This window comes from Onychostruthus taczanowskii, unplaced genomic scaffold (genome assembly GCF_017590055.1).
Source record: "Onychostruthus taczanowskii isolate IOZ18803 unplaced genomic scaffold, ASM1759005v1 scaffold178, whole genome shotgun sequence".
Lineage (NCBI taxonomy): Eukaryota > Metazoa > Chordata > Aves > Passeriformes > Passeridae > Onychostruthus > Onychostruthus taczanowskii.
In genome coordinates this window covers 458700-482588 of record NW_024498995.1, presented here as the reverse complement: position 1 = coordinate 482588, position 23889 = coordinate 458700, and the positions used below count along the sequence as shown (strand labels likewise).

The following is a 23889-nucleotide window of genomic DNA, read 5'->3' as shown; positions in this document are numbered from 1 at the left end:
AAACCCCAAGAAAAACAATTTTTAAAAAAATCCTAAAACAAACCCCAAAAAAAACCACCCCCCCAAAAAAAAAACCAACTTGAAAAAAATCTAAAAACAACGCCAGACTTCACTCGTGCTCAGCTCGGAGCCGTTCCCCACCCGTACAAAATTCACCCCCCAGCATTTGCCAGGCCCGGGCAGAGTCAGCAGAGCCGGGATGACAAAATCGGCCCCAAAATTCCCGGGGGGAATGGGGCGTGGGGAGGGAGGACGGAGCTGCTTTCACCTGGCGCTGCTGACGCCGCTCGTCCGCTGCCCAATTCCTGCAGCGGCAGCAGGAAAAGCGATTTTTGTTCTGCTGCTCTCCAGGGTTTCACGCTTAAAATCCCGCGGCGGCCGCGCCTCTGCCCGGCGGGGCGGGAGCTGCGGGTCCTGCCCGAGGACAGAGGGGGTTTGGGGGGTTCAGGGGGTTTTTGGGGTTTTGCAGATTTTTTTGGGTTTTGCAGGGTTTTGGGGTTTCACCGGGTTTTGGGGTTTTGAAGGGTTTTGCGGGGTTTCAGGGGGTTTTTGGGGTTTTGCAGGGTTTTGGGGTTTCACGGGGTTTTTGGGGTTTTGCAGAGTTTTTGGGGTTTTGCGGTGTTTTGGAGGGTTTTGCAGGGTTTTGGAGTTTCACGGGGGTTTTGGGGTTTCACGGGGTTTTTGGGGTTTTGCAGGGCTTTGGAGTTTCACGGGGTAAAACAAAAACAAACAAAAAAAAACAAAAAAAAAACCATTTTTGGAGTTTCACGGGGGTTTTGGGGTTTGCGGTGTTTTGGAGGGTTTTGCAGGGTTTTGGAGTTTCACGGGGGTTTTGGGGTTTCACGGGGTTTTGGGGTTTCAGGGGGTTTTGGGGTTTCATGGAGTTTTGGATCATATTGGGGGGAATTTTAGGTCAAACTGAGGGGGATTTTGGGTCAAACTGGGGGGATTTTGGGTCACACTGGGGGGATTTTGGGTCCCTCTCCCTGATTTTGGGAGCTGCGGGCTGGGGTCAGGAACAGGAACGTTGTCCCTTCCCAAGCACAGGGACAATTCCACCGTCCCAGGGCGCTCCGAGCCCCGTGCAACCCCCCAAAAGCTGAATTCCACGGGGATGGATGAAGAGCGGGGAAGGGGGATGGAGGAGGAGGAGGAGGAGGAGGGGTAAGAGGTGGATGAAGAGCGGGGAATGGCTCGGGAAAGGAAGGGAAGGAGGCTGCTGCCATCTAGAGCAGCCCAGCCGAGCTTCCCCGTTCCCAAAGATCCTCTGGGAGAGGCTGAAGCCGGGAAATTCGGGAAAAGCCGAACTGCCGGGCTCGGGGAGCGCCTCCGTGCCCGTGGCGCTCGCAGGACAATTAATTAATGATGAGAAATAGGCGAGAAAATCCCATTTTCACCGCAGTCCTCAATGGAAATGTCCGTCCCCGCGGATGAGGCAGAGCCGGACCCAGCCAAGGGCTCAGAAAGGGGAAGAATGCTAAAAAAAAAATAAAAAATAAAAAAGAGGAAGGGAGAAAAGGGAACGGAAAAGCCCCAAAAAGTCTTTGAGGATTTTGATGAGGTGCCCCCAGACCGCAATCCCACAGGACGGGCCGGGGGGAAGCGAAAGGCACTCGGAGATGTCCCCAAGGCCACACGCTCCCACCGCCCGGTGTCCCCCGTGTCCCCCACCTGAGCCCTGTGTCCCGCGGCATCGCGGTGTCCCCACGCCCCCGTGTGCCCCCCGTGTCCCCCCGGTGCTCTCCGTGTCCCCCCGGTGTTGTCCGTGTCCCCCCGGTGTCCCCGTCCCTTCGTGTCCCCTCCTCGGTCCTCCCGCCCGCCAGGGAGCGCGCTGGGGAGGGGGCGTGTCCAGGTGTCGGTGGGCGTGTCCCGGCATTTGTGGGCGTGTCCCGGTCCCGGTGGGCGTGTCCCGGTGTCTGCGGGCGTGCCCCGCTGTCTGTGGGCATATCCAGATCCCGGTGGACGGCGCCGTGTCCCGGGGAGTGTCCCTGTCCCGGTGCCGTGTCCCGAGCCGTGTCCCGTTCCCGGGGCGTGTCCCGTTCCCGGGGCGTGTCGCGGTGCCGTTGCCGTTCCCGGGGCGTGTCCCGGTGCCGTTCCCGAGGCGTGTCCCGTTGCCGTTCCCGGGGCGTGTCGCGGTGCCGTTGCCGTTCCCGGGGCGTGTCCCGTTGCCGTTCCCGGGGCGTGTCCCGTTGCCGTTCCCGGGGCGTGTCCCGGTGCCGTTCCCGGGGCGTGTCCCGGTGCCGTGGGCGGGCCGCACCGAGGCCGCCATGGCGCTGAGCGGGGCCCTGGCGCTCCGTGTCGCCTACGCGTCCTTCGGCGCCCTGAGCGGCCTCTCGGCCTTCTGCGCCTGGAGCGTCGTGCCCGCGCTGCGCCAGCCCGGCACGGCTGCGGCCGGCGGGCTCTCGGGACGGCACCGGGGGCTAGGGGACACCGGGCGGGAGGGCTCTGGGGTACGGCACCGGGGGTCAGGGGGCACCGGGCCGGGAGGGCTCTCGGGTACGGCACCGGGAGTCAGGGGGCACCGGGCGGGAGGGCTCTCGGGTACGGCACCGGGGATCAGGGACCACCGGGCCGGGAGGGCTCTGGGGTACGGCACCGGGGGTCAGGGGGCACCGGGCCGGGAGGGCTCTCGGGTACGGCACCGGGAATCAGGGGGCACCGGGCGGGAGGGCTCTCGGGTACGGCACCGGGGATCAGGGACCACCGGGCCGGGAGGGCTCTGGGGTACGGCACCGGGGGTCAGGGGACACCGGGCGGGAGGGCTCTGGGGTACGGCACCGGGGGTCAGGGGACACCGGGAATCAGGGGACACCGGGCCGGAAGGGCTGAGCGGGATCGGGGTGAGGGAGGGGATCGGGGCTGGGCCTGAGGGAGCGGGTCGAGGAGCCCCCTCCCCATGGCTGAGGGGTGAGAGGGCTGAGAGGAGCCCCTTCCCCATGGCTGAGGGGGCTGTGAGGGGTGTGAGGAGCCCCTTCCTCAGCCCTGAGCGCTGTGAGGGCTCTGAGGGGAGTGAGGAGCCCCTTCTTCATGGCTGAGGGGCGTGAGGGGTGAGAGGGCTGAGAGGGAGTGAGGAGCCCCTTCCCCATTCCTGAGGGGGCTGTGAGGGGTGTGAGGAGCCCCTTCCCCATGGCTGAGGGGGCTGTGAGGGGTGTGAGGAACACGTTCCTCAGCCCTGAGCGCTGTGAGGGGTGAGGGGGAGTGAGGAGCCCCTTCCTCATTCCTGAGGGAGCTGTCAGGGATGTGAGGAGCCCCTTCCTCATGGCTGAAGGGGCTGTGAGGGGTGAGAGGGCTGAGAGGGAGTGAGGAGCCCCTTCCTCAGCCCTGAGTGGGAGTGAGGGATCAGTGAGGGATTGAGGGCGATGGTGGCACCGAGGAGCCCCTTTCCCCGTGGCTGAGGAGAGGTTTGAGGGGGGATCTCAGGGCTGAGGGGGCATTTGTGGGGGTGTCAGAGCTATGGGGGTGTCAGGGCAGCAATTGAGGGGTGTCAGGGCAGAAATTGGGGGGTGTCAGGGCTGAGGAGGTGTCAGAGCAGCAATGGGGCCGAGGAGCCCCTTCCTCAGAACTGAGGTTTTCAGGGAAGCAAAAAAATCCTTGTGATTTCCCCAAATGCTAGAAACAAACCCTCTGGAAGAGGGGTTTGGGCTTCAGGGGTATGATATACCCAGAAATCTGGGAAATGTGGGGGTTTGTGGCTCTGGGTTAATGATTGGGGTGGAGCAGGACAGAGTGCTGCAGCTCCAGGGCTTCCCTGGCTGAATTCCTGCCAGAGGAGCAGTAGAAAGTGAAGTTAAGATTTAGAAAGGATCCGAGGGTGAGGTGCAGGGCTGGGCTTGTCTCGAAAAAAAAAAAATTTTTAAAAAAAGCTTTTAATTCCAGCTGGAGCCGGGATTCAGCAGAGAATTCCCACACTTGGCTTTGCTGGGTGGCACACAAAACTGGGGGGATCTTGAACCAGAAATGCAGGAGAAAAAAAAACCTTCATTTGCTCTTTCTGCTGTGTTTTTGTTCTGGGAAGAATCTTGACAGAGGAATTTGGACAGAGGAATTTTGACAGCGGAATTTTGACAGCAGAATTTGCAGATCCTCCTCAAAGTGCCCCGATTAAGCCAAGCTCTGCCTGTTGCTCCGTGTTTATCTCGTTTTTAGTGCCTCTGCCGTGCCTTTGGATCTGTGTTTGAGGATGTTTATCCACAGCCTTCCTGGCTGGAAGAATTCCTCCTGGTTCTGAGGAATCCCCAGCTTTGTCTCTGCTATCAGTTTGTTGATCTTTCCCTTATCTCCCAGAGACCCTTCCCTGCTTGGGAATCAGCCCTAAATTTCACTCATTCCCTGTTGTTTACAATCAAAACTTGATCCAAGTCTGAAGTTCCCTGGAGGGAAAACGAGGCTGGGGCTGGAATTAATGAAATTTAAACCCCTTATGTCCCAGGGGTTTAATTCCATTTCCACCCAGGCACAGGGGCTTGGGAGACTCTTGGAGAATTGTAAAAACACCTGAGAGTGGGATCTGGTACAGCACCAGAATATTCCAAAGGCTCCTCTCCTTCCAGAGCTGTTTTCCTAAAATATCTCAGTTTTGGCAGGGAAATCCCCTCGTTTTTGACCTGTTCCAAACCCAGCTGAGGCTCCCGGGTTCCCCCAGGAGAGGCAAAGTTTGGCAAACATGGAAACGGCAAAATTCCGCTTGGCAAAGCTCCAGCTCCTGTTGGAGTGGGGATTTCAGCTCGTTCCAGCTGATGCTGCAGCTGGAGTGGATAAAAGGGGATTGTTTAGCTGGAAAAGGACTGAAGGCTTTGTAAACACACAGAAAAAAATCCTCGGTCTTGGAGTTGGTCCCCATTTTTCAGGGAGTTTTTAATGTCACTTTTCTTTTTTACCCTCATTTTCTTTGCCATCACCACACCTTTGGGGCTGGAATCAGGATGCTCCTTGCAGGAATGCTGGAGTCAGGGGGCTCCTTGCAGAATAAATCTGAATTTTTTGTGGTTTTTTGGGGATTTTTTTTTGGTCTCTGCTGCAGATTTGTTGTTTTTCCCCAGGATTTCCCTGTGGGCCACGTGGAACATTCCCAAAAAACCTCCCCTGGGATTGAAGGGTCCCTCCAGGAGGAGCAGGAGGCTGACAAAACCTCGTGTTTGTCCCAGTTTTTGTTTGGATGTTTGCAGAGAGGGAAAGTTTGTTTCCCGTGAGCTCAAACAGCCCAAATATTATCCAAATATTTGGGTCTGATGGGGGAGAATCGTTCCCCTGCCCTGCTTGGAATTTCTGGGATTTATTTCAGCTCCCTCCAAGGGTGCTGGGAGGTTTTTGTGTTTTACCCAGGAATTGATCTTGCCCTGGTACCTGTGAGCTCCTCTCTCCTTGGGGCTGTTTGGGGCCCTTTCCTTTTTTTTGCATCCTGGGATAATTTGGGTTGGATTCCCTGCTGGAAATCCTTGGGTTGTGTCTGATGGAGCAGCTCGGGTTTGGGGTAAATCCAGAGGGATTTGTGTTTTTATGGAGGGGTTTGGGTGGGACTGGAGCTGTCTGGGCTCTGCTGCTGCTCTGGGGTTTTGTCCCCTGGCCCAGGCTTTGGGGACAAGGTGCTTTAGGGCAGGAGGGCTGGGTTTGGGGCAATCCCTGAGCTGAAAACCTGCAGCTCCTGCAGTCAGTTTCCCCAAGCTTGCAAAAGTCACAACTTGTGCTTCATTTCCCGGTAAAAGTGGTTTCAAACCCTGAGTTTTTCAGGTGATGTTTTGGCCCAGAGCTGTCTCTGGAGAGCTGGGCCAGGGCTTGGATCAGGGTTTGGGTTGGAATTGGATTGGGGTTTGGGTCAGGGTTTGGGTCAGGGCTTGGATGGGAATTGGATCAGGATTTGGGTCAGGGTTTGGATCAAGGTTTGGGTCAGGGTTTGGGTCAGGGTTTGGATTGGAATTGGATTATGGTTTGGGTCAGGGATTGGATCGGGGTTTGGGTCAGGTCTTGGATTAGAGTTTGGATCAGGGTTTGGATTGGAATTGGATCAGGGCTTGGGTCAGGGTTTGGGTCAGGGCACGGATTAGAGTTTGGATCAGGGTTTGGATTGGAATAGGATCAGGGCTTGGGTGCAGGGAGCTCGTGGGACTCTGGTGCAGAGCTCGGGGCAGCAGCAGCAGCGATGTTGGGCTGGGAGCAGCAAACCTTGACTCAGCATTCAGGGCAGTTCTGCTGAGTCATCCGGGCAGGCTCAGCAGGGAGCAGCTTTTTGCTGACTCCAAACCCCAAGTTCCCCGTTTCTGTCGGAAATGTGGCTCAAAACTGCTGGAACCCGGGGCAGCAGGAAGTGGGGGAGGTGGATTTTGGGGAAGTGGAGGGCTCAGCCCTGTCACCAGACCCTGGCACAGTTTGGGCTGTGATGACTCTGCAGCTGTGGCCACGGGATCTGCCCCGCTCCCAAATCCCTCCCGCCGGCCTGGGGACCCCCAGCACGGGGGGATTGGTTATGAGACCAGTGGGGGTCCCATGGGGGTCCCGGGATGGGAATCCAGCCTGTCCTGAGCAGGGAATGTGGGCAGGGGGGCAGCAGGTCCTGGCAGCTGCAGGGAGGGCTTGGGCAAGAGGGCTGTGGGGCTGTTGTGATGTCCCTGCTGTCACCTGGACAGGTGTCCTGCTCTTCCCAGCTGTTCTGGGGGGGTGGGCTGTGTTTTACCTGTCCACGGGGGCTGTTCTGATGTCCCTGCTGTCGCCTGGACAGGTGTCCTGCTCTTCCCAGCTGTTCTGGGGGGGTGGGCTGTGTTTTACCTGTCCACGGGGGCTGTTCTGATGTCCCTGCTGTCGCCTGGACAGGTGTCCTGCTCTTCCCAGCTGTTCTGGGGGGGTGGGCTGTGTTTTACCTGTCCACGGGGGCTGTTCTGATGTCCCTGCTGTCGCCTGGACAGGTGTCCTGGTGTTCCCAGCTGTTCCGGGGGGTTGGGCTGTGTTTTACCTGTCCACGGGTGCTGTTCTGATGTCCCTGCTGTCACCTGGACAGGTGTGCTGGCGCTCTGGGCCCTAATCACGCATGTGATGTACCTGCAGGATTACTGGAGGACCTGGTTAAAAGGGCTGAAGTTCTTCCTCTCCGTCGGGATCCTCTTCTCTGCCCTCTCCGGGCTGGGCTTCTGCGCCTTCCTGGCCCTGGCCATCACCCAGCACCAGTGTGAGTACTGGGAGGCACTGGGAATACTGGGGGGGTTGGGGACAGCAGGGCTGGGGGTGCTCCTGCCACCTCCTCTTTTGGGGACAGCCTGCAGGGATGTCACCGCATTTCCCTGCCCTGCTGTGACATCAAAACAACCTGGACTCGCCTCATTTCCATTACAAAGCCCCCCAAAAAAGCTGTGAATTTCTTCATTTCCATGACAAAACCCCGCCAAAAAAACTGTGATTTTCCTCATTTCCATGACAAAGCCCCCCAAAAATCTGGGAATTTCCTCATTTCCATGGCAAAGGTCTCGACCATCCCTCCTGGAGCAGCTCCAAGCCCAGAGCCTCGGTACTGACTCAGCATTCCCAGCTCCCAACCCCTGAACATTCCCTAAGGAATGGCTCCAAATCCCTGCCGCGATTTCCTTGGCCCCAGACCAAAGGGAGAACGTTTGGGGGTTGTTTTCTTGGAGGTTTTCTGCGTTTGTTTTTTGCTCAGAAGCCCCACGGGGTTGTCCTGGCGGGGGTGGAGAAGCTGTGTGGGGTCACAACCCAAAAAACATCCCTTGGCTCAGCCTGAAGAAACTCCCCGTGGAGTTTTCCTGCTGCAAAAGGATGAAAATCCACGTGTGAAATCCTTAAAAATACCGCTATGAAAGGAAAACCAAATATTTGCCATCCCCTGCTTTCTTGGAAAACTGTTTGGGGAGGAAATTGGGGATTTTAGGGAAAGTCTTATCCCCACAAGTTTTAGGGAAATCCAGGGGTCCCCACAATCTAGGGATCCTCACGATCCAGGAATCTCCTAAATCGAGGGACCCCCATGATCCAGGAATCCCTATGATCCAGGAATTCCCACAAATCCAGGAATCCCCACAATCCAGGAATTTCCACAAATCCCAGAATCTCCACAAATCCAGTAATTCCCACAAATCCAGGAATCCCCACAGCCCAGGAATCCCCACAAATCCAGTAATTCCCACAAATCCAGGAATCCCCACAGCCCAGGAATCTCCACAAATCCAGTAATTCCCACAAATCCAGGAATCCCCACAGCCCAGGAATCTCCACAAATCCAGGAATCCCCACAGCCCAGGAATCCCCACAGCCCAGGAATCCCCACAAATTCCTGAATTCCCACAGATCCCATCCCTGAGCCAGGCTAGCGCGGGGTGGGGCTGGGCAGAGCCGGGGAAACCATCCCATTCCCGTGGATTTCAGGGAACGCAGAGCTCCCAGGGGCTGGAATTCCCACCAAATCCCTGCTTTTTTCCCCCCTCAGCCCTGACTGACCCCAAGAGCTATTACCTGTCCTGTGTGTGGAGCTTCATGGCGCTCAAGTGGGCGCTGCTGCTGAGCCTCTACTCGCACCGGTACCGCGCCGAGTTCGCCGACATCAGCATCCTCAGCGACTTCTGAGCCTCCCAGAAAGGTGTGAGAGGCGTGGACACGGGGCAGGAGCCCCTCCCGGGGCTGGCTGCCTGTCTGTCCGTCCGTCTGTCCGCACACAGGGGCTTTTCCTGCTGGCTTTTCCTCACTCGTCGCTGCTGGTTCTGGGAGGAGGGAGGGAGGGAGGGAGGGGGGGGAAGGGCTCCCGGAGCACTCCGCGCTGCCAGAGGGGTGGCAGTCCCCACCCGTGTCACTGCCCTGCTCCTGGGTCACCTCTCTGCTCCGTGGGAAGGGCCCAGCTGAGCTCCCAGCCAGGTCCTGCCTCTCCAGGGCTTTGGGGGCAGCAGAGGAGCACAGCTCATCCCAAAGCTCATCCCAAAGCTCCCAGGCTGGGAATGCTGCTCCTGGGAGAGCACAGATCATCCCAAAGCTCATCCCAAAGCTCCCAGGGCTGGGAATGCTGCTCCTGACTGGTGAGCACAGCTCATCCCAAAGCTGCCAGGCTGGGAATGCTGCTCCTTAGAGAGCACAGATCATCCCAAAGCTCCTCCCAAAGCTGCCAGGCTGGGAATGCTGCTCCTGGGTGCGCACAGCTCATCCCAAAGCTCCCAGGCTGGGAATGCTGCTCCTGGGTGCGCACAGCTCATCCCAAAGCTCCCAGGCTGGGAATGCTGCTCCTGGGTGCGCACAGCTCATCCCAAAGCTCCCAGGCTGGGAATGCTGCTCCTGGGTGCGCACAGCTCATCCCAAAGCTCCCAGGCTGGGAATGCTGCTCCTGAGAGAGCACAGCTCATCCCAAAGCTCCCAGACTGGGAATACTGTCCCTGGCTAGTGAGCACAGCTCATCCCAAAGCTCCCAGGCTGGGAATGCTGCTCCTGGCAGAGCACAGCTCATCCCAAAGCTCATCCCAAAGCTGCCAGGCTGGGAATGCTGCTCCTGACTGGTGAGCACAGCTCATCCCAAAGCTCATCCCAAAGCTCCCAGGCTGGGAATGCTGCTCCTGGCAGAGCACAGCTCATCCCAAAGCTGCCAGGCTGGGAATGCTGCTCCTGGCAGAGCACAGCTCATCGCACAGCTCATCCCAAAGCTCCCAGGCTGGGAATGCTGCTCCTGGCAGAGCACAGCTCATCCCAAAGCTGCCAGGCTGGGAATGCTGCTCCTGGCAGAGCACAGCTCATCCCAAAGCTCATCCCAAAGCTGCCAGGCTGGGAATGCTGCTCCTGGCTGCTCCCCACGCTGGTTTTCAGAAGGAATGGGGTCCCGTGTTTAACCATTAGTGCTGTATTTAACGCTTGAAGTTGCAGCAGCAGGTGTGCGGGGAAAAGGTGCTTGGGGGAAAGGAGTGCAGGGCCAAGGTTTGACCTGCCTGAGCCTCAGGGAGAGGATTCCTGGGGAAAAAAAATAGGGAAAAAAAGTTTTTGTGGAAGCAGGAGGAGAGGGGAGGGGACGGGGGCTGCTCAGGAGACCCCATGGATTGAGGAGCACCTTTGGGGTGAGGCTGTGACGTGCTGGAGTCCCTAAACCCAGCCCCTGGGCCGTGTTCTAGCCTTGGAGTTCCCACCCCACATCCCAGCTTTTTAAAGGATGCTGTGTGTAAATATTCCCTCTATTTTTACATGGATTCCTCCTGGTTTGCACCTCGGGGGTGCCGGGGTCGGTGCCACCCTTGCTGTCACCCTGTGCCACCACAAATACAGCCCTCCCTCACCAGCCTGGCTGCACTGGAGTTCCCTGGGGTGCTGGGAAGGACGGGTGGGAATGGCACCTTTTGGGGTCATGGGGAGGGTTTAACCCCTCACTTCCTCACCCACACGGACTCTGAGGTGGATTTTTCCTTCTCAAATCCCTTGGGATTCGGGGATTTCAGCCCAGAGGGATTTTTGGGGAAGTGGTGGTGATTCCACCCCTTTTCCTTGGAAATGAGTGAGGGGCAGGGGGGCTTTGGGGTCAGCCCTGAGTTCCCATTCCCCACTGTGGGTTGGGGTCCAGGGGAGGGGACACTTTGGGGACACACTGGGGACACTCAGGGACCCCCCGGGTGCAGGGCCCGCAGGAGCCGCCAGAGGGCGGCAGTGGCACAGCCCGGGCTGGGGGGGGAGGGCGAACGAGACCCCAAAACCACCTGGGACACCCCAAAATCGGGGACATCCCCAAAACAGGGACACCCCTGTGCCCGGGGGCCACCGAAGAGCTCAGCGTGGCCCTGCAGGGGTGACCCAAGTCCCCACAAGGACCCAGCCCTGGGCTGAGGGAAGGATCCCAGCTGGAATTCCCATCCCCTGGCACTGGGACAGGGGTCCTGGTGGCTCCAGGAAGACTCAAATCCATCCCCTCGCCCTGACCCCTTCTCTCCCCACAGCCCCCACAAAGTCCCAGCCACCCTGTCCCATTCTCTGGCTGCACCAGCCTTTCCCAACCCCATTTTTCATGGAATTGCCCATTTTTCCCTCTGCAGCATTCCTCACTCCCTGGGGCTGGGCAGCCTGAGGAATCCTCAGGAACTGGGGAGCCTCTGCTGGATTTTGGGGGGTATTTAGGGTCATGAAGGGCCCCTGTGGCTCCCACTGTCACCAGCACCTCACTGAGACCCACTGGGGGGGTCTCAGCCCCTCCCCAGGGTCCGGCAGTGACCCCGATCCCACTTTTCCTGCCCGTGGAGGGATTCAAAGGCACCCGAAGGGAGCCACAGGTTTTTTGCATTTTCCCAATCTGCTCTCAAGATGTGGCGAGGGCGGAAGCGGCGCCTCAAAGGCTCCGGATGAGCCTCGTGGGGCTGGGGACCCTCCAGGTGGCTTTGGGGGGAGGGAGGTGCTGGGGACACTGTCCTTGTGTGCAGGGACACAGATCCCGGCCGGGTGTCCCCAGCGTGGCTCTGGGGCTGCAGCAGAGGGGTCCTGGGGCTTCCAGAGGGTGGTGCTGGCCTTGGGGACAGGCTGGGCTTGGGGACAGACCCGGAGGGACCTGCAGGAGGGTCTGGGCTTGGGGACAGACCTGGAGGGACCTGCAGGAGGGTCTGGGCTTGGGGACAGACCTGGAGGGACCTGCAGGAGGGTCTGGGCTTGGGGACAGACCTGGAGGGACCTGCAGGAGGGTCTGGGCTTGGGGACAGACCCAGAGGGACCTGCAGGAGGGTCTGGGCTTGGGGACAGACCTGGAGGGACCTGCAGGAGGGTCTGGGCTTGGGGACAGACCTGGAGGGACCTGCAGGAGGGTCTGGGCTTGGGGACAGACCGAGAGGGACCTGCAGGAGGGTCTGGGCTTGGGGACAGACCCGGAGGGACCTGCAGGAGGGTCTGGGCTTGGGGACAGACCTGGAGGGACCTGCAGGAGGGTCTGGGCTTGGGGACAGACCCAGAGGGACCTGCAGGTCGCTGTTCCCAGGGTAATCCTTTCCCTGGAAGTCTGTGCCATTCCCTGGGGGTGGGGGCTAGGAGGATGAAGTGCACAGGCACGGACAGGAGCGTGTCCCAAACCTTCCAGGACACGGGGATGTCACCACACGTGGTGTCCCTGCTCCCTGGACACGGCGCTGGATTTGCCCTTTGTTCCCCAGCTGGAAAAAATCAGCAAATCCCCCAAATTCCACCTCAGTCACAGCATCCTGAGGACCTGGAAGAGTCCCTGAGGAGGAGCTCGGGGCTGGAGCCAGGAATCCCAAAGGAGTGTCCTGGCTCCCAGGGGCCGTGTCCAGCTGGGAGGGTGCCGGACACACGGACACGAGCCCGGTCCTGCTGCCATTCCCAGGGAATCCTCGTGCTCCAGCCGGGCCTCGGGTGAGAAGCAGCTCTGGGATTAAAGATCCCTGAAGGATCTTAGGTTTTGGTGTCGGGATGAACTCACCGGAGCTGGGGGAGCTGGGACAGAGCCAGGGGCTGGGAGAGGGGGGAGAGCATCACACACAGAACTGGGAATGGTTATTTTTAGGACAATTCTCAGCTTGGAGAGCAACCAAAGGAATAAAACGGTTCAATATGGGCCCAGTGCTTAACGAGGAGCCTGAAAATCCCCAGGCTGGGATAGCTGGGAAGGGCCTTAGGGATGGGGTTTGGGGTTTGTGGAGAGCCCGAAGCAGCCAAGGCAGAGAGGTCATCGGGGGGTCCCGACCCCTCCGGGGGTCCCTCTGCTCCTTCCCAGCCTGGAGCTGGGCTGGAACCACTTCCCAGGGAAGGGTCACTGCTTCCCTTCCTCCTCAGCTGGGAGTGGGAGAGAAGGACGTGGGGAATGGGCTGGAATAATGACCAGGGGGAAGCAGCAGGCTGCTCCTCCTGCCTGTCCCTTGGGGTGCCTCTGCCTCACTTTTAAATGGCTTTTACCCCCCTGATAAACCCCAAAATCCATCCCTGCCAGCCCTCGGGAAACCCAAAATTCCACAAGACCCTGTGGTCCCCCTGAGAACCCCCAACCCCCACAACACTGGAACATTTCCCTTCTCTGTCCTGGAAAAAACCTTTTTATTCCTTTTATTCCTGGTGATGGAGGGGGTGAGGAGCTGGAGGATTCCCCTTCCCTGATAGAGAGGGATCAACCCTTTGGAAAACCGGGAGAGGAGGAGCCCCGGGGGCTCCATCCCTTCCTCCTCCACCTTTTCACAAACCCCAAAATTCAACTCCACATTCTGCAGCCCCGAAATCCTGGGAGCTTTGAGCTGCTTCCTAAACCCCATAAAGCCCAACAACTGGAGAGAAACCCAACCCCACCCCGGCCTCCCCCCGCCCGCTCCGTGCAGATCAAACGCCTTTTAATCGGAATAGAATTTCCTGGGACGAAATGAGGAAAATCTGTCGCTCGCATCCGCCCGGCAGCCGCTCCCCCGCCCCGGGCTCGTCCTGGAGGAGCTTTTCCCTCGCCGTCCCACTGCCCCTCATCCCCCCCAGCCCACGGAGCGTCCCGGGAGCCCCTCGGGGAGCCCGGAGCCGTCTCGGGCAGTCCCGGGAATCTGCTGCGGAGTCGCTCCGCACAGGCGGGCAGGAAATGGGCCCCTGCAGCCCCGCTCCGGAGCACCGGGAACTCGTTCCAGCCGCCGAGGGAGAGTTTTCCTTTCATCTGCGGCCAGGAGTCGAGCCGGGCCTTTCGTCTCTCCCCAGACACGGCTTTGAAGGCTCCGGGGGTGTCCCAGATGTGCTGCGGGGCTGCGAGGGGGTGGGGGCGGCTCTGGGATCGGGAGAGCTCTGGGAGAGTGGGGTCCTTCCCCTGCTGCTGCCAGGAACCCCCACCCTGGGTGGTCTGAGGGGCTGGGGACACCCTGGCCTTGGGGACGTCCGTGGGTGGTGGCTCTGGGCGTGGTTTGCAGCTCCAGGGGCTTTTCTGAGCCCCCTTTGGGCTCCAGTTTGGCCCAGCAGAGAGGCAGGAACCGGGGTCCCAGAACAATAATTCAGTGTTCCCCTGGGATGTGGTTCCATCCATGGATCCATCCATCCATCCATGGATCCATCCATCCATCCCTCCATCCATCCATCATCCATCCATCCATCCATCCATCCATCCATCCATCCCTCCATCCATCCATCCCTCCATCCCTCCTCTCCACAGCCCCACCCCACTCACAGGCTCTGCTGCTCATGGATAACATCCCAAGGAAAACTGGGATTTACTGCAGGTCCTCCAGTGTCTCCCTCTTCCCCTTGATGGAACCCAGCTCTGGTTGCCCCGGGATAAAAAAAAACCCCAAATTTTGTTTCCATTTTTGCTCTCTCCCAGTTGCCAACCCCAAATTCCCGCTGATTTGCCGTGAGCAGGAGCATGGGGGATGAGGTTGTGTGGGAGCAGCATCCGGGGTCTGCTCCATGGGGAAGATCTTCTGGGAAGGGACCCCGGGGGCAAATTCCCCCCCTGCCCTCCCAACACCGCCTTTCCCAGATTTTTCCAGAGGGTTTTTCCCTCCCGGATGGAACAGAACCCCCCACAAATGTTTGTCTGGTTGCTAAGGGCACTCCTGGACTCCTCTTTCCCACAAATTCTTGAGTGGGTGATGATTCCCACAAATTCCTGAGCTGATGCTCCACCAGAGGATCCCGTGGCTCAGCGTGGGGCAGGCCGAGGTCGGGATGGATTTTTTGGGATTTTTTTCTGGATCTGCCCCAGCTCCCTGCACACAAACCCCACTGATTTTCCCAAATCAAATTCCTTTTAAACTGAACAACCAGGTTCAGTGCACCAGGGGTGGAAAAAAAAAATCTAATTTTCTGGCTTTGTTGGGATTTTTATTGGGATTGGGAATCCTGTGCAGGAGAGAGTGGGGAGACAAAGAGAATGGATGCTCTCAGGGGGAAAAGGTGAGTGAAGGAAGGATGAGGAGACAGCTCGGATGCCTGGAATTGGAGTCAGAGGTGCCCAGGAGTTGGATGCTGGAGGATCCCAGGAGTTTTGATTCGCTCCCGAGGTGCAGAACAGGAGCTCCTGCTCCCTCCTCCCCGTTCCTTTCCTGGCCTGCAGAATCCCCTCACTCCCATTTCCTGGAATCCTTGTTTGTCCCCTCCTCAGCCCCTGGGGACCCCTCCCTGGGTGTCTCCAGGGTGACAAAGCAGGAGAGACCTGGAGGAAATGGGCAAAGCTCGTGGGGACCTTTTCTTCCCAGCAGGATCCTGCGGGATCCGCGGCAGATCCAGGCAGGATCCGGGATCGGTGCCGACCCAAGGGCAGCTCTGGGGGCCGGGAAAGGCTCGGAGGGGCCGAGCCGGGGCTGATCCAAACATTTCCAACATTCCCAACACTCCCAGCTCCATGCTGGGAGAGCTCAGGACAGTTCCTGGCAGCGAGACCCCCGATCCCAGCTTTGATGGCCAGATGGAGGAGAAAAGGGGGGAAGGAACTTTCACGTGTCGGAATTAAGTGGAACAGGATGGGCCCAGCCCGGGGATGGGGGACGGCACCCTCGGGGTCCCTCCCCCGCCTCACCCCGCGGCTCATCCCGACCCCATCCCGCAGGAAAACTCCGGGATCGCTCCCAGGAACCCCCTGCACCCCCCGGGACCCCCTGACCCCCGTTGTGCCTCCACCTCCGAGTTCTGACAGATCCCGGCGCGTTCCGGGAGCGTGAGGTCACCGCGGCGGGGAAGAGGATCGCGGGGCCATCCATCAGCCCGGGATCAAAGCGCCGCGGGTTCCCCTTCCCAGCGCCATCCCAGCGCCCCAAATTCCCCGCGGTTGCCGCGGCAACCGCACGCGGCGCGGATGCTCCGCGTTTTTTGGCCGCCCCGCAGCTGTTTCCACTCGAGGCCGCCGTAACTGGAAAAACCTGCGGGTCTCAAGGCGCTTCCCGGCCTCCAGGGGCAGCGGCTATTCCCGGCTCCCTTTCATCTTCCCCATTTATCAGCCTCATCCTCTTTTTTTTTTTGGTTTCTTTTTTTTTTTCTTCTTCACACGGGATGAAACGGGGATTATTTTTGTCCTCTGGAACAAAGAAAAGGAGCTCGGAAGGAAAATCTCAAAACAAAGCAAAACAAAACCCTCTGAGAGCACCAAACGCTTCCCCAGCACTGCCAGAGCCACCCTGACCATGTCCCCAAGTGCCACCTCCACTTTGAAATCCCCCCAGGAATGGAGATGCCACCCCTGCCCTGGGCTGGAGGGTCCTGCCCAGGAGGAATTTTCCAGATGTCCAACCTAAACCCTTGGTGGCACCACTCGAGGCTGTTTCCTGCTGTCCTGCCCCTTGTCCCCTGGGAGGAGATTCCCCCAAAAAACCCCCAAAATCCTCCTGGGGGGTGATGGATGTGAGGGGGTGGGGGGAAACCAGGAGGGGATGTGTTCAGAGGGGCCAGGAATTGGTGGGAATTGGGAATTCAAACCTTCCATCCAGTGACTTCTCCCTGAGTCAAGTGAGCTGGGCTTGGCTCAGTTGTTTTTTGTTTTTTTTTTTCTTTAAGGCTTGAAATTTTCCCTGATGTGTCAAAAGCAGCACCAGAAAAACCCCCAGCGAGCTGGAGGAGTTATTGAAACCACTTTGGTGCCTCGTGACCTTTCCATGAGAAGTTTGGATGAATATCCTCCCAAAAAAACACTCACTGAAAGAACAAATTGAAATGTTTGAGGGAAAAGCCACAAACCCTCCAAATGTGGGGACAAAAGCCCCTTGGGGTGTGGGGCTGCTCCTTCCTGCACTTCAAAGCTCATTGTGTTCCTCCCTTGGCTCCAGGATCCCAGCCCCGATCCCAAACCTCCCCTCCCCCGGCCAGAACCCTTCTCCTGGTGAAATTCAATTCAATTTTATTTTCTTTTAAAAGGAAAACAATACAAAAAAAAAGAATTCATTAAGGAATAAAGGCCAGGCACAGGCTGAGCCTCAGCTGGAGCTGGTGGCAGTTCCCCAGCCCTCTGCAGCGCTGCTGGAGCAGAGGCTCCAGATCCGGCCCCAATCCTCTCCTGGGGGATTCCCAGAGAGGTCCTGCCCTTCCCCTTCCCCTTCGTGTTCCCCTTCCTCTTCCATTTCCTATTCCTATTCCTCTTCCACCCAGGAGCCACTGGATTTACTCTACAGGAATTTGGTGATGGATGGGGGTGATGAGGGATGCCAGGAATGGAGGTAAGGAATTTGGTGATGGATGGGGGTGATAAGGGATGCCAGGAATGGAGGTAGGGGAAGGATGGATGGATGGATGGATGGATGGATGGATGGATGGATGGATGGATGGACAAATGGACACAAGCTCATTTTGACCAAAGCCTTTCCTCAAGAGCCCTACGGATGCCGATCTCCCTTCGGTTTCTTCTTCCTTTGGATTTTGGGAGTTCCTGACCCGCTCATCGCAACCCCTGTGGCTCCACATCCCCGCCTGGCTCCCTCACAGGTGAAAGTCTCCTCCTCCACCCCAAACAAGGCGATATTTCTTTGTGGGGTCAACTGGGTTGAAAAACCATTTTCAAAACCCCCCAAAGCCGCCGCTGAGCTCCATGGCTGGGGCTCCCTTGGCACCGAGAACGTCCCTGACATCCGGGCGGCAGCCGGAGCATCTGTGCCGGAGGGCTCGGGGTGGCGGTGGGGAGGGAGAGAGGAAATCTGGAACCCATAAGCTCCAGAGCCGCCGGCGTTCCCCTGCATTGGTCTGCGCCTGGTCCGCCCCCGCCCCGCTCGCCCTATCAGCAGGAGCCGTTCCCGAAGTCATCCCAGCGCCCTCCTCTCCTGGCCCAAAGGAGAAGCCAAGGAGCTCCTCGGAGGGCTCTGCGGGGCTTGGGGCGCCCGGGGAGCCCCGAGGGCGAACGCTCCGGGCCGCGCCTCGGGAGCCCAGGGAGCCGAGGAGATGAAGGAGGAAAACCTTTCCCCGGAGTCCCCCGAGGGCAGCGCGGCCACCAGCGAGGACGAGGCCGAGCGGCCTCCCAGGAAAAGCGGCCGCAAGCGCGGGCAGGGCCCCGGCGGAGCCCCCTCGCCGCAGGGCAAGCGCGGCCGGCGCAGTCCGGCCCCGCAGCCCCCCGAGGACGCCCACGCCCAGCGCGTCATCGCCAACGTGCGGGAGCGCCAGCGCACCCAGTCCCTCAACGACGCCTTCGCCGAGCTGCGCAAGATCATCCCCACGCTGCCCTCGGACAAGCTCAGCAAGATCCAGACGCTCAAGTTGGCCGCTCGCTACATCGACTTCCTGTGCCAGGTGCTGCAGAGCGACGAGCTGGACCACAAGGTCGCCACCAGCTGCAACTTCCTGGCCCACGAGAGGCTGAGCTACGCCTTCTCCGTGTGGAGGATGGAGGGCGCCTGGTCCATGTCGGCGTCCCACTGAGCCGGGTACGTGTGGCCGCGTCGCCGCCGTGTCCCCGCGGTCTCCAGGCGCGTCCCAGCCCGATCCCGCCGGGAATGGCGGCCGCCCCTCCTGGCGCTCCAAGGATGAGGGGTTTGTCCCCCGAGCGGGAGGAGGTGGCGGTTCCTGAGCTGCTCTGGAGCGGCTGATCTCACTCAGCAGGGGTGGGAAAGGTTCAAAAGGGGGTTTTAAAAATCTGGTTTATTCCCAAACCCTGTCCTGGCCTTGTTGGGGCTGCTGAGGTGTCAACCCCGCCCTGCCCTGGGGTGGCCTCGTGTCCTCCAGCCTGCCTGGCTTCCCCCTGTTCCTCTCCCAGAGCTCTGCAGACAGGATGGGATCCGTGATCCCGTTGGATCCACGGGAATCCTGCGCTGCGTGGGGAAGTCTGACAGACTCAGCTCCATCCTCAGCGTCCCTCAGGATGCTGAGAGGGGAATAATCCAAAATTCAGAGTTTTAGGGCTGGGAGGAATCGGGAACGGGAGGAGCGGGGTCGATGAGGCACCGGCACTTCCCGCAGAGCAGGAGCAGAAAGTTCCAGAGGACATTCCCAAGCCAGGAGCTCATGAGGGGGATCCCTCATGGGACCCCGGCTCCCGAGAGGCTCCACTGTCCCCAGACAGGACCAGGGCTCCTCCTGCCTCTCCTCGGGCACTGAACATCCCCAAATTCGAGGTCGCGGAGGTGCCGGCGCTGCCTCAGGGTGCCGAGCGTCTCCCAGGGGATTTCCCTTCAGGATGGGCCACGTTGAAACTCCCTTTCCCAGCCAGATCCCTCTCAGCCAGCGGGAAATCTGACACTTCGCTAAAGTCATGTGTAAATACCAGTTTTTAGGGACAGACCCTCTTGTTTCAGACATTAAATCCTCTCCTTGCCAGGTCACCTCCCCTCGGGGCCGGCCAGAGGAGGAGTGGGTGGCCCTTTGTCCTCACTTTGGGATGCCCAAAATCCGCCAGGACCTGTCGGGGTGCTGAGCCCCCCATTCCCCCCCGGACCCCTCACCCTCTTCTGGGCACCCCCTTCTGGGTTTGGCACTTTGGGGTTGGATTCTCCAGTTTTGGGGGTGTTGTGGGGGCTCTCCCCAAAGACAGGGAAGCTGCTCGGCTTCATCCCGAATTTTGCAAAGCCTGAATAAAATCCCTTTGCCCTGGGGAGGTGGGGGAGGCTGAGCCCCCTCCCCAGCACCCCCAGACCCATTTCTGCTCCCTCTGTGTGCAGAACGCGACGCGGCTCCCAGAGCTGTTTATTTAAACCGAGTTCTTGGCAGAACTGAGGGGTAAACAGAGGGATTAAAGACCCTCCAGTCACTTTGGAGAGCTCCCGTGAGCGCAGCCGGATCATCATTCCCTTCCAAATCCACCCCGTGAGCCTGCATCCACCAGCTGGGGGGACTCGCCCTCCCCGGGCCAGCCTGCGGCGTTTTGGGGTCCCGGTGAACAATCCCAGCCGGGCAAGGAGGGAGAGGAAGGGGGGATTCTCCCAAAAAACCCCAAAACCAGGGAAGAGCCGCGGGGAAAGCGGTGCCGGGCTGGGGAGGCTCTGTCTCCCTCCTGGAGGGGGGGAACGAACGCGGTGGGGTTGGGATTTCCTAATGGAAAGCAGCCCCTGGATGGTGGAACTCAGCTATTAAATATCAAAGCGGGCTGGAAAAGCTGGATGTGCCCTGGTTAACCGGGAGACATCAGCCGGGGAAAAAGAGGGATGGAGCCCTCAGGCAACAGAAATCACGTTTGAAGTTCCCCCAGCTCGGCTTTTCTCGGCAGAGTCTTGAGCACATTAAAATGGTTTCTTTCCCTGCCCGAGGAGAAAATGAGGCTGGAAGCTGGAAGTGCCGGGGGGAGAGGCCGGGAGCTGATGTTCCTTGCCCTTCATTTGTCTCCTGGATTTATCGCCTCTCTCGCGTTGCCCTCACTTAATTGTCTCTCCTGAAAGACCTTGGATAAATCTTCCCTTTGGGGACTGTTGCTCTCGCCTGGAATCGGCTTTGTCTGGCGGCTGCTTCATTTGCTTTTATTTATAAACACCTCTCGCTGCTCCGGGGCGCTGGGGGAGCTCGGGAACAGCTCCCATCCCTGTTCCCTATTATTATTTCCCCGCTCAGGAAATCCATCTCGAGCTGCTTTAGAATCCCCCGGGTCCCTCTGCGACCCGGCAGGAGAGCAGGGATCCCTTCCCACCCCAAATCAGTCCCTTAAAAGTGGATCCAGCCCCTGGTTGAAGTGCTCAGGGTGGTCCAGGACCCCCAGTTTGGGGCTGGGCTCTCAGGAGAGGTGAGAGGAGCTGCCGAAATCCCGGGAAATCTGTTCCTGGGTGATTTGGTGCTCCTGGGATTTCCTCCTGGAGCAGAGCAGGTTTGGAGGTCACAGGATTCCCCAAAATCTGCTCTTCCCAGAGCCGCTGTTTTCACTCGGGGTGCAAGGGTAGGTGTTGGAGGGGCAGGAGGAGCCGCCCGGGTGAGGGATGTGGGACATTCCCCAAAATCCCCCAGATTGTCACAGCCACGACCAGAGCTGCTGGGCTCGTTTTTCCAGAAAAAAAAAAAAAAAAAAAAACCTCCACATTTTCATTAAAAATAGAAAAAAAAAACAAAAAAAAAACACCCAGGGGAACTGAGCTGCTCTCCATGGCAGAGTCCCCACACTGCTGAGGATTAGTTAAAATTAATCCAGACATGAAATCACGGATCCAGCCCTGGGGAATGAGGAAATATCTCCGGGTTTATGGCCCCTGCAAGGAGCCGGAGCTCGCCGGAGCTGCCTCGGCCCCGGGAGCGCCTCTGGAACGAGCCCGTTTTTCATCCCGGCTGTCAGGGAAGGCTCCCGGCAGCGGAGGGGGAGCTCGGAGCTCGGCACCGCCCGTGCCCGGCCTCAGCTCCCGCTGCTCCGGGCTCACAAAGGCGGGGATGCTGAGGGAGGGTGAGGAGGGAGATCCGTGAGCTTCTTCATCCCAAATCCTGCAGCGCCGGGCTCCTCCCGCATCCCTGGAATCCCCCGTGAGGGTTTTTTGGTGTTAAACCTTGTCCAACCCTCTGGAGGATCCCGAAATCCCGGCGGAAAGGTGGTTTTTTTGGATCAGACCTCGCTGGGCTCAGGGAGCTGATCCGTTTTTCCGTGGCTGGGTTGAGATGCTCCCGCCCGGCCGTGACTCCGGAATTTTGGCTGCCCGTTGCCCTCGTGCCCCTGGATGTGCCGTCACCCATCCCAAGGGCTCACACACCGGCCTTTGGGGGGTTTTCCCCTCTGTCCCCCACCCCTGGCACGACTCCTGGGGGTGAATTCCTGGAGGATTTCATTTATCCCTCCCCAGGCTCCTCTCCAGAGAGGGGAAGCTCTGGCTGAGCAGGAAACAGCCGGAGACAAAGCGGGAGGGGATGGAATAAAGCTGGAATAAAGCTGGAATAAACCTTGGGGTGCCGGGGCTGGGATCCCACAGGGATCCATCCCGGAGCCGATTCCTGCTCCATCCTCCAGCCTGGCTCCACCAGCCCCGCCCGGCCTCGGCTCCGGGAGGGCTCCCGAGGGGCTGCCCGAGATCCCACCTGCGGGAAAAGCCGGGATTGGGGTGGTTTTAGTGCCCAGCTCAGCTGTGGGGACGTTTCCCGGCACATCCCTCGCGGCTCTGGGAAATCCGGGAATGCGGAATGCCGGGCTCCAGAGCTCCAGAGGCAGCGGAAGAGCGGCTCTGCCCCCGCTGGCTCCAGGGCATGGATTTGTAGGATTTTGGGAAGCCCAGCCCATCCTGACCCCACTGTCTCCCTCCAGGCCATGGATTTGTAGGATTTTGGGAAGCCGATCCCATCCTGACCCCACCGTCTCCCTCCAGGGCATGGATTTGTAGGATTTTGGGAAGCCCAGCCCATCCTGACCCCGCTGTCTCCCCCCAGGTCTCCGCCTCGATGGAAGCAGCTCCAGCACCCAAAACCCCACGGGAGCCTCCCTGGAGAGAGGAGGGAACGAGCCCCAGACCCCCGACAGCCCCAGGGACCCCAAAAACTTTAGGAACGAGCGCGAGGGAGCCGCAGCAGGAGCTGCTTTGGGCTGGTTCGGGGCTGTGATTTATTTTGGGCTCGCAGGTAAGGAACGGATTGATCCCAATTCCCTCCTCCGGGACTGCCGGGAAGCCGAGCCCTTCCCCGAGCAGGAAAATTCCTCCAGGATGAGGGGAGAGGGACGGGCTGGAGCCCCCCAAGGAGCCCTCCCTGGACCTCGGGGGTCGCCCCCTCTGTCATCCCGCTCCGAAGGCTCCATGGGACGTTCCCGTGGATGAGGATCCGGGGGGATTTGGGGGCTGCTGACCCCCCCCAGGCACCCCCAGCCACTCCTGCCCTGCAGATGGAGCCTCATGAACCCCTTGGTGGAACCTCCCAATTCCTTGGGATTTACTGGAATCGAGGCTGGAGACGGAGCCGCCGGGAATTTTGGGGATTTTGGGGCCGTTTTGGGAACTCTGAGGGGGTTTGGGCTCTTTTGGGGGCGCAGAGAGGGCGGGGAAAGGAACAATGGAGGTGTTGGGGTGACCAAAACGACCCCAATAAAGCCCAGGGGGAATTTTCCAGGGTTCAATCCTTGTTTTTCCTATGGAAACGGTGCTGCCGGGTCCCCCCTGCACCTCCCTCGGCTGGGCTGCTTTTATTGGAATCAGGCAAAAAAAAAAATCAGGTTTTTTTGCCTGTAATGGCAGAAAAAAGAGGGGGAAAATCCCTTCCAGGGAGGCTGCACAGGCCTGAGCTCCCAAATATTCCATGGGAGAGGAATTTCTGTTGTGATCCTCCACGGAGGAGCCACAGGAAGGCCCAGAGTGACTTTTTCTACCCAATTCCCTATTTTTACGTGCAGTGGGAGTGGATTCCCTGCTCCGGGGAGTCGATTGCAGCCTTCAAAGAACTCTGGAGGTGCTTAAAAAACTGAAAATTCCATTAAAAACTCCATGTGGTGGCTTCGTTCAGTGCCTCACAGGAAGGATTTTACAGCTGAGAAACAAAATCGGCTTCAGAAGTTAAAACCTTCTTTCCAAAAAGAATAAATTGTGCTTGAAAAATAAAGGGCAAAAACCTATCTGTGGAGTGAGACTCCAGTTTCCAACCAATTTTTTTTTTTTTTCAAAAGGTGAAATATATTTTTCAAAAATATTTTCAAGTATTTTGGTGCATCTTGTTTGTTTAAAAAATAAATCCCTGCATTTTAAACGAGCCAAAAAATTTTAAAACGAGCCAAAACCCCTTAAAACGAGGAAAACATCATCCTAGTGACCCTTCTGACCCATTTTTGGGGGGAGAAACCCACAAAAAAATCTGTGAGTGGTGGATTCCTCCCGGTAAATTCCAGCAGGATGGAGCTTGGGAAGTCCCTCCATCCCCCCCCACCCCGAGACCCCCACCCAGAGACCCCCACTCTGAACCACACCAAGGGGTTTGATTCCTTTTTTTTTTTTCTTTTAAAACTTCATTTTTGTTTTTGTTTTGTTTTGTTTTTATACAAAATCTCCTCCCGCCGCCGCGGCCGGAGCTGTGTCCCCTCTGTCCCCAGAGCCAGGACAGGGCCTGGCCCTGCTGGGAGCCCCTCGGGCTGCAGGGAAGGCTTTTGGGGAAAAGGGAAATCGGGGTGGAACCCTCGGGTTGGAGGCTCTGGAT

General features: G+C 58.6%; 2 protein-coding genes across 4 annotated transcripts; both read left to right on the top strand.

Annotated features, from left to right (window-relative positions):
• The first annotated feature begins 901 nt into the window (after window positions 1-901).
• On the top strand, window positions 902-16782 carry SLC48A1 (solute carrier family 48 member 1). Of its 3 annotated transcripts, XM_041400311.1 has the most exons (4): window positions 1795-2406; window positions 6989-7156; window positions 8426-8575; window positions 16399-16782. In XM_041400311.1, exons 1-3 carry the CDS (start codon window positions 2268-2270, stop codon window positions 8560-8562), a joined length of 444 nt encoding a protein of 147 aa, XP_041256245.1. In that variant the 5' UTR covers window positions 1795-2267; the 3' UTR covers window positions 8563-8575; window positions 16399-16782. The 3 variants fall into 3 exon arrangements, with proteins under 3 accessions (XP_041256246.1, XP_041256245.1, XP_041256244.1); XM_041400312.1 differs by lacking the exons at window positions 8426-8575; window positions 16399-16782 and adding an exon at window positions 7643-7806 and having other exon boundaries at window positions 902-2406; window positions 7036-7156; XM_041400310.1 differs by lacking the exons at window positions 1795-2406; window positions 6989-7156; window positions 8426-8575 and adding an exon at window positions 9641-12306.
• Window positions 16783-17063: 281 nt separating this feature from the next.
• Window positions 17064-23731, top strand: LOC121333715 (twist-related protein 2-like). The gene is made up of 2 exons (XM_041400313.1): window positions 17064-18248; window positions 22144-23731. Exon 1 carries the CDS (start codon window positions 17770-17772, stop codon window positions 18241-18243), a length of 474 nt encoding a protein of 157 aa, XP_041256247.1. The 5' UTR covers window positions 17064-17769; the 3' UTR covers window positions 18244-18248; window positions 22144-23731.
• Window positions 23732-23889: the final 158 nt, after the last annotated feature.